At 41.0% G+C, this 9336-nt stretch overlaps 1 protein-coding gene across 7 annotated transcripts in view; it reads right to left on the minus strand.

Moving 5' to 3' along the window:
- The window catches only part of MANBA (mannosidase beta), a 53568-nt gene extending 46377 nt beyond the window's left edge, over positions 1-7191 (minus strand). For all 7 annotated transcript variants that reach the window (XM_057384131.1, XM_057384133.1, XM_057384126.1 and 4 more), the window contains exon 1: positions 6965-7191. In XM_057384131.1, the coding sequence (XP_057240114.1) occupies positions 6965-7156 (192 nt within the window). In that variant the 5' untranslated portion in view covers positions 7157-7191. The remainder of the gene's footprint in view (positions 1-6964) is intronic.
- Positions 7192-9336: the final 2145 nt, after the last annotated feature.

The raw sequence follows: 9336 nt of genomic DNA on the forward strand, positions 1-9336 counted from the left end.
ACTCAACCCCAGCTCAGACAGAGAGAAGCTGTGTTAAGGTTTGCTTTGATACGAGTGYTCTAACAGTACCAACACACTTACCTACCCGTCCTAAATATACACATTCACACCGAACAAAATCTGCCCAGCTTCTTCTTTTTTTTTTCCCTACTTGCTGAAACTTAATTTTTCTCCCCCATTTCAGGAGTCAGGATGGATAGTAATCACATTTTGTATATGAAATCTTCTGAAAAAAATTGTCTCATACCACATATTTGTTTTACAATTAACAGGGTCAGGCTCTATAATACAAACATAAACCTATTAACATAGCAGAGCAAAATCATAACACCTAAATGACTCTTCAGCAGCATAGTCCCTTCTGGAGTCCTACAGCAATACAAATATCATTCCTTGGGCTCATACCAAGGGAAATGTGTCACCTTGCTTCTACATGCTATGCTTTATCAATCAAATTTCTTACTACAAGTCAAAAAGGAAAAGTCTTGTCATCTCAATAAACCTACGACCTCTRGAATGATAATACTGTGTATTCTCTAAAAGTTAAGTCATCACGAGCTTACCAGAGCTATTACTGAACTTTAAGACGTTCATATCATTACTTTTGTGGAATATATCTCAGATTTTTATTAAGATGCACGATTTAAGGCTAAGAAATGCATATCAATATGCAAAATTTAGGCTCATAAAAGAAACTCCATTGAGATCATTGAATTGAGACAATGAAAGGTAAGCATCGAATGCCAGAGAATGCGGAACCTCACAAAATGTACYTAAAAAACCCCACATTTTTAACAACAGTCTAACTTTGACTTTATATACCATCTTACATATATTTACATACACATACATATTCACATTTAACATTACATACTATTTTATTTCAGGTTATGTTTTGGAAAATGTGCATGTTAAATTTCAATCATTGCCACTTGAATGTGTGAAATATTTAACAAAAGGCGACATTAAAGTTGTAAAATGCACTATCAACTGCAAACTGTATAGTCACTTGGTCAATGGTCAAGGTTCAGGAGAAATGCATGACCACAACAAATTCCTCTAAGAAAATAGAATTACTTCTCCAATACACTTTTGAGATTATTGACTTTTTCATTATTAAATACAACTGTTCTGAGTGCTGGAAGATGTATCCATGAAAGACAAATGGTTTGTATTTCTCTGAAACAAGATTTCATCCCAGGTTAAATCATTTCACATCAAAATTAAAGGCTTCAGAAAAGTGGATGCAAAAAAAAAAAAAGACAGTTAAAGCACTTAAAGGCATAGGCAGAAATTGAAAGTTGGTAGGAAATAGGCTGCACATCTACTAAATATTCTTCACATTCAATAGCTCAACAGCTAAATGTGCTCCTGGAAGCAATTCATAAAGGGGTGGAGTCAACTAGAGCTATTTTTAGATCCCACCAAAAACAACAGCCTTGCATTTTCTTGCTCCCTGCAATTTGGGGAAAATATCTGAAGCACTCAAGCTGCCTGCCTGTTTGTTCCCTGCTCCCAATTTCAATGCTGTAAGCAAGCAGCAAATCACCTGCTAAGAKGAGCTAAAAAGCCCTGAGACAGATTATCAAAAGGAAGCAATTTCCAGGTGGATAACAGGACATCAGCAGGACTTCAAAAGCACTGGCAGCACTAAAATGCCAGCCCAGATAGAAGCTGCTCCTTGCAATGATTTTAAAATTGAAAAGCTACGGTGATATCAGCTAAGAGCTTCTCCTGTTAAGCAGGAAATGSATGAGATATGAACACATGAGAAGCRAGGCTCCAAGCCCAAGCAGGGGAGCCAGCGGTGCCAGGCAYACCTTGGCACAATGAAGGGACACCTCCAGGCCCCTACAATCCAGGATTTCTGTGGGGCATGGCACAAATACCTGAATGACACTACACGGAGCCAGCTGCACCCAGGTGGAAGATCTGCAATAAAGTAATAAAGAGAATGAAAACCAGGCTCCTTCGCCTTCCCTGCTTTTGTTATGGTCTAATATGAAGTCAYCTTGCATGCTYTTCTCTCATAAATTAACTYTTCTGATATTKTATAAWGCACACTGTAAGAAAATCCTGATGRTGTAACAGATAACCAAAATAAAACTTACAGGTAACATTTCATGATTTAGAGTTTAATGATTCTGCTGTGGCCAGCTTCAGACTGGAAGCTAAATAGTTAATATATACTTATTTATACCCATGTGTTTCTTGACATCACATCACAAATTATAGYAGTCACGACATTTATACAATTTCCAGCAAGCCCAGTTTCCCATATTTCACAGCTTCAAGTCAGGCTGAACTAACAGTAGTGATGGCTGGATCTTGGAATGTGAGTTTTGGAAGTTCATCCTAAAGTAACTAATTTTCAGTAGCTGCTCTTAGGAGGCAGTAAACTGAATGTCACTGCCAATGTTCAAGATGTGCCACAGCTAGACAGTAGGCCAAATATGACTAAACAGTTATTAATACCCACTGCTTAATATTATTGGAACACTCTGATATAATAACAGACCACTATAACTTTTATATCTCTTAACATCACAAGCTTTTGAAAGAAAAACTTAAGTGCTCTTTAATATTTATGCTGTTTTACTAAGGCTTTAGAATGTTTCCACATAGGTTCTCAGACTTCAGCAGAGCACCTATTTCAGTGGAGAATAATATAATAATCAACTACTCCATCAATTAATGCCATTTAACCTGAAAAGAATCATAGGATACCCAATGGAATTGTTACCTGGCTTGCTCCAAAAAAATCTAACTTATGATGAAGTGTCAGAAAATATACAACAGCATATTTTATACTAATGCAGAATTAGCTACAAAAAAACACACAGATTTCCAGAAACACAGAACTATTAGCTGGGGTAAACTTTTGTCTCTTCTAATAAATTTGAATATCCAAGTATGACCAAGATCACTGATAATGCACTCTGTCAAATGCATGCCCTTGTCTAACAGGCCAGAAAATGCAGTATTACCCAGTCCCTATATAGCATCACACTTGCAGACCTCTCATAATAGTCTGTACTAATCTAAGTGACAACTAAAAAGACAAAACAGCCTTATGTTGGCTGGCATATGAGAAAATCCAGCTCCAACAACCATATTTATTAGAAACTGAAAATCTACAGGAGTTACATGCCAGCAAGAAATGRCATCTTGCAGAACTTAGACAGTAAATGACACAGGATGCCTATTTCCAGTATAGAGACTTAATATGCAAGTTACCTGAAGATACATATTGCTTGCCAGAACAATGCCTGAAAGAAAATACTACACTGACAGTGCTCAAAAGCAAAATCTTCAGAAAAAATGGTTTTAGCAAATCTTTTTTCCAGAGCTGTAGGGCTAGCAACAGATTCTCTGCAAGTTTGTAAAATGTCYGCATTCAAAACCAAGCTTTGAACTGACTTCATTCAAGTGACTATTACCCTTATTTATGTCATTTCTCATGTATTTTTTTAATTTTACATGTAAATAGTAGTAAGAGCTACAGTGTCTTAACGAAATGTTATTAAAACAACCAAGCCAAACACATACTCTGATGCAATCTCCTGGCCCCAGAGCTTTCATTGTAGTTAATCCAGCATTTGAACTACATTGATTGAACATGAAAGAAAATAATACTTTGGTAGGAAACTCAAGTGTCTTCCCCAAGAGCATTTTTTGGACACRTGCATTTGGTGCATTCAGAAAGCTGAGATTCCTCCAATGTATATTTTATGAGCCAGAGTAAAGCTATCTCTAGAACAAATGCTAAGAGGATCCAGAGAGATGAGTAATGAACCCTCAGCRTCACAGAGATGCTTTTCAATTCAAGTACACGGCCTGCACAGCAGATTAAAGCAAGTCCATAGACACGCAATCAGCTAGAGCATCCCTGTGCAAAAAGTTCGTGTGTCGACCTAAATTTGAAATGAACAACACAGTGACAAATAAATTGCTTGCAGCCGACTCTTGCAATCTAAGCCACATTCTGAAGGCTTAATATTCATCAGCTTACCCATGCTGCCATCCTTCCCCTCGTTGATGAGATGCCCCCTAAGCCATGTTGCTGGAGTAGACCCTTCCAAATTTTGCTTTAAATTTGTTTTGGGTGCTAACCCACTGGAAATCCCACGGACACAGAAGCAAAAGATGCAGTGCTATTTGCCACTTGCAAATCACACAGAAAAACAGCACGYAGATTTGACCAGGGCACTGGACATATGGGTCCTGCTATCCAGAATGATTTTGTTCCCACTAGCTTTGTTCTCCTATTTCCTGGTACACCTTTTCAGACCAATYTCCATTTTTGATTACAAGCTGGGTTCCTGGTCCAGTGATATTTTCTGTAAGAATAATGAAGATCCTATATTCCATTGCAAAGAGCRAAAGGAGCAAATGAGAAAAATACTGAAGACCAAAATTTGTATTTAGGCATCTATAGTAAAACTCCTACTTCTATACTTGACACAACACAAAAAAGGGCTGATTTGCAGAGATCATGAACTCTGAAAAAATGGAGCAACCAGTGCTCTATGTCTCTACAGTTAAGGCAGTGTGCATCCTTTCATATAAATAGGAATACAGGAATATTATTTTAGGCAGCTKCACTTGCAAACCTTTGGTCACATTCACCGCAGTGAAGAAACCTCAAGACAAAAAGCTGAGGCCCTGTTTGCAGCACAAAGCCTCACACTGCAAWAAGAAATTATGTCACTGACTCCCTCCAAACAACCCAGGTGTGCTGCTTTGCAGAATTCTACAACCATGGTGACAAGAATTGAGTACATTTAAGACCATCTGCAACAGGTTTCCAATCTGCTGAGGTTGTTCCAGTGTTTTGGTATGGTCTGCATTCCATCTGTTTAACAAAAACCATGATTTTAAAACAATTTAGTTATCCTGGCGCAAATTAGTGTGAATGCTTCTTTTCTGTGAACTGAACTTTGCCAAACTGAGTAAGAATGGGTTTAAGCTGACCTTGAGTTACCTGTACACATCTATACATAGAAACAAGTTATCTCTTTCTGAGCTTGGAACTAGCCAGACACCAGCTGGGTCCAGTCCAGAGGTCAAGCAACCACACTAGTGAACCATTCTGATTACCTCAGCACCTCGACAGTAACACCACCAACCTAACAACATCTTCCAGTCCACAGCAGGTTCATACCCGGTCATACCAGCATGTGTTTGGAGCAAGTTCTTACTTGTATTCATGTAAACACGTTCCAAGTGACCACAACCAACCATCATCAATTTAATTAGCCAAGCACCCACTGCTGCCCAGCCAGCTGACTAAGCTCTCATGCCTCTGTGCAGGYTTGGGATCCTGCCCGGGCACATGAGAGTTCATGATCCTCATTTCCATATGCGCCGCTAAATTACAAGTCAGTTTGCAGCAATGCAGCTAAATTAGTAATCACATCTTCTCGCTTCGTAATTGTACTTAGTGTGAGTAGTTAAATATGAGTCTTTCATTACATCATCATCTGATGCCTGAGTCAGTGCATTGGTCACAGTTTCTCCTGGTTGATTATTCATACTCCTTGCAGCAACAACTCCCAGCAGAACCAAACATCCCAGACGTTCCCTTTACCTTGAGCACTTCTGCATTGGAGAAACTGCCACAGTTCTCCACCCCGATCCTCCACATACAGTCCACCTGCCCACTGCATTTGAAAACTTATTTTCACCGCATTTGAAATTTTAGAAAAGCCCTTCTGAAACCTTAATTCTTTATGTCCAAGATGTCACATCACTTAGCACACAGATGTTGAAACAACAGATCATCATAGCTCTGCCTATCCCTTCATAGCRTATTTCTTTTTCCAGTGTTGACTCTTTATCTGGCAACGACACTCTTTGGAATCTATTATTAGTGCTGGGATTCCCAACCTATGCCAACCCAGAAAAAGCTAAAATTATCCYRCCCAAAGGGGTGTCACTTTCTCCTTTTAGCTCTGTAACTTTAATCAGAATGTAATAAACTGAAGGATAAAAACTGAGGAATAGAAAATGCAAAATGGATGCAACCAGAATGTGTCTTTTAAATAAATGATGCACAAGAACTACACCATTAGGCCCATAATAAAGGAGGGATACTATGATACTCACAGCATACAACAGTACTTTACACTTTCCAGCAGTATATACAGTTCTGTATTTATCATCCTTTGTTAACGTCACTGTGTGTGACGTCACTGTGTCACTTTTTCCAGGTACACGTTTCATTTTCATTTCCTTTTAAAAAGTTATCTTATTTCAACAATAACCCAGTTAGTGCCACATTTCTTGTCAGGTCTGAGTCACAAGCATATCAGAATACTTTGCTACCAATCTGAAACTGCAGTTTTGAAGATTTGTCCAAGAAAGTGGTTGCTGTGCTTTTACAAATTTAAAAAAAGTAAAAGAGACAAGCGTGAACAGAACCAGAAAAGCTTCTTCAAAGTGTTAAGACAGAAGCTAATCTTTTAAATTTAACTTTTGTTCTCGTGTTTCAGAATATACTTCCCTTAGGCAGCATGGGTGTGTATGATCTCCACTGTTCTGAAATGCTTTGCAAGTTTTAAAAGGGTTTTTTAATGGCCTGAAATCCCTAAACTTCTTTCATCAATCAGTCAAATTTTAGGAGGGTGAGTATAGGTTTTCATTATTTTGAGGCACTATTATAGGTAAGCATGACTCACACCCTGTGAGGGTATTGCAGGTATCTGGTGTCRGCACCTTGGTTGCGTGTCAAAACCACAATCTCACAGACTGCAAAGCTTCCTTTTATATCCTCGGCCTTGTGCGGGGCTGAGGACTCTGCAGCCACCGAACCAAAAGCCCGGAGGCTGCACCAGCGATGCCAACCATCCCTGCAGCGGCCGGGCAGCCCCGGAACGGAGCTGTGTTTCGGAGAAGGGCCGGCTTCTCCCCTCCGAGGCGGCCGGGGCTGCTGCTCGGCCCGGCGGCTCTCGGACTACCGTACCTGGATGAGGCCCCGGCGGAGCAGCGCGGTGTGAACGCAGCCCGGCACCTCCGCTCCGAGCGACACCGAGCCGTTCCCGCTGCGGAGCCGCCAGCTCCCCCGCAGGCTGCGCACCTCCGGCCCGCCCGCCGCCACCRCCGCCGGCGGCCACAGCAGCACCGGCAGCAGCGACAGCAGCGCCGCGGCGCCCATGGCGACAACCGCCGGGAGCAGCGCGCTAGGGCGGCGCTTCGAAGGAATGAAGGAAGGAAGGGAGGGAGGGATAGAGGAGGGAGGAAGGAGGCCGGCGCGGCTGAGGGCGGTGCAGCGCGGCTGCGCGGGGCCTCTGTGGGCGGCCGGGGGTGGCTGTGGGCCGGCGGAGCGCGAGGGGACCCTGCCCGAGTCAGCTGGCCAAAGGAAAGGTTGGTTTTCTTTTTTCGGAACCAAAATTGGAGGAGTTTGTAATGCGGCCACGAAGCTCTCAGAAGCAGCAAATGCACTCGGAGCTCTAGAAAACGGCAGCGAAGCGGGAAGGGATGACGAAGAGCTGTGACAACACCGCAGTGGGTTCCCTCAGTATTGGCTCCCTCAATATTGGCTCCCTCGAGTCTTGAGGCTCGTATATGGCCTCAGCCTTCCAGCTCCTTTTTTCCATAAAATTCGAGAGGTTTGCAAAACCGTAGTAAACGTCATGAACAGCTCAAAGTACTGTGGTTTCTTCATAAAACAGGGCTGTGGATTCTGTTTGTACAAATTCAGTGTGTTCATCTGCAAAGGGACAGAAGCGTCAGCTCCCRAGAAAGAGCCCAAAGTGTGGTTTTCAAATCACACTGTAGCTTTCCTGTGTGCCCTCRCTAGCTTAATCCCTTCATTCACAACCCAAAACCAGGAATACCAGGAATTAAAACCCCAAGTTTTTAAATAGCTTAGTGAAAGGCCTTAGCTATGCTCTCCAGGTCTAACACCCTCCCTCCCTCATGCTCTGTTCCAGGGGGTGCAGAGAGTTCTAGCTCACCTCCATGGAGTGGGAATGTTTCACACTGGACCCTCCCAAGACAAGAACAGGGACACCTGARGTTTGTTTTAGCTCCTGGCTTTCACACACCTATTTCAGCATACCATAAGAATCCTAAATTTGTCTTTAAGGCATGACTGAACATGCCTATTTTTGATACAAACCCTATTGAGCTGACAACCCTTAGTTTCAATACAACATAAAAATGACAAGTCCTTCCATTCACCTACCAAATAAAGAAAAGGTACACAATCCAAACACAGGTGATTTTTTCACCTGTGAGAGCACAAAGGGGGGGTGCAGTTCTGAGAAATACTGATTCAAAGAGAAGACAGTAGCTGATGTTTTTTGCTCTTAAATTTCTGCTGCGGGATAGCTGGGACCCAATAGCTGGGACCCACACTGTTGGGCAGCAGAAGGTCATGCAGAAACGTAGCTGTTAGAACAGTTACCATGTGTGTAATTTTAAGAAAATTAAGCCACATTCAATGTATTAACTAAGTGAAATGCTGGTCCCATTTCAGTTCAACTCCCAGCTGTCTTCTGTGAGATTGACAAAAAAGGCTATCATCCTAGACTGAACCACACCAATGGGCTTTGCATGCTGTAGAATTCAGTCAAAATTAGTATCTTCTCACCTTTAATAGTGCAGACTATAAAATGATGATACATTTATAGTAGAAAGCTTTGCTCTGTTCCTGGCCTCATCTGTCAATGAATAATGTTTTCAGGGCCATCAAACATTACAGTGTTCTTTCTTTAAATTCACTGATAGAACACTAAAACCATTTAAACATTGGGTGCTTGAGAGATCTCAGAGGATATTATTTCTCAAAAAGCAGATTTGCAGCTACCAAAGAACAAATGCAAGCTTTTTTTTATAAATAAATCTTTTTCAGCAAGTCACATGATAGCTTCCCAGTAAGGAGGAAACTGCATTTCAACATGTTTACTGTACTTCCATGTTCTCTTTGCCTTTTATTCTTTCTGCTTAAGACTGACTGRAGCAACACACACACACCAAAAAAACCTCAACCTAAAAACAATGTTGTAATTAAGTATTCTGAGAACATGCTGTTTCCTTGTTCAAGGCTTATAATTAAGTTAAATCATGTCTCATTTTCATGTCCCAGTTTTAGRGTTTGTTTTTTGTTTGTTTGAGGATATTTTTAAACAAATGACATTTTWGCTTCTTCAAGATATGAGTTTTAAAGGCTCTGGTTCAATCTTTTCAAATCTTAAGACACAAAGCAAGATAAACTGTGTACTTTCTTTTGCTATGTGCCAGATTAACACTCCTTCTGAAATACCACAAATTTAGGATGTTATTACAGTTCTTACTTTACAATACTRCAAGCACATATTCTTTATCAACTAA

Source organism: Malurus melanocephalus, unplaced genomic scaffold, assembly GCF_030028575.1.
Source record: "Malurus melanocephalus ecotype Western Australia unplaced genomic scaffold, MMel_1.1 scaffold_688, whole genome shotgun sequence".
Classification (NCBI taxonomy): Eukaryota; Metazoa; Chordata; class Aves; order Passeriformes; family Maluridae; genus Malurus; species Malurus melanocephalus.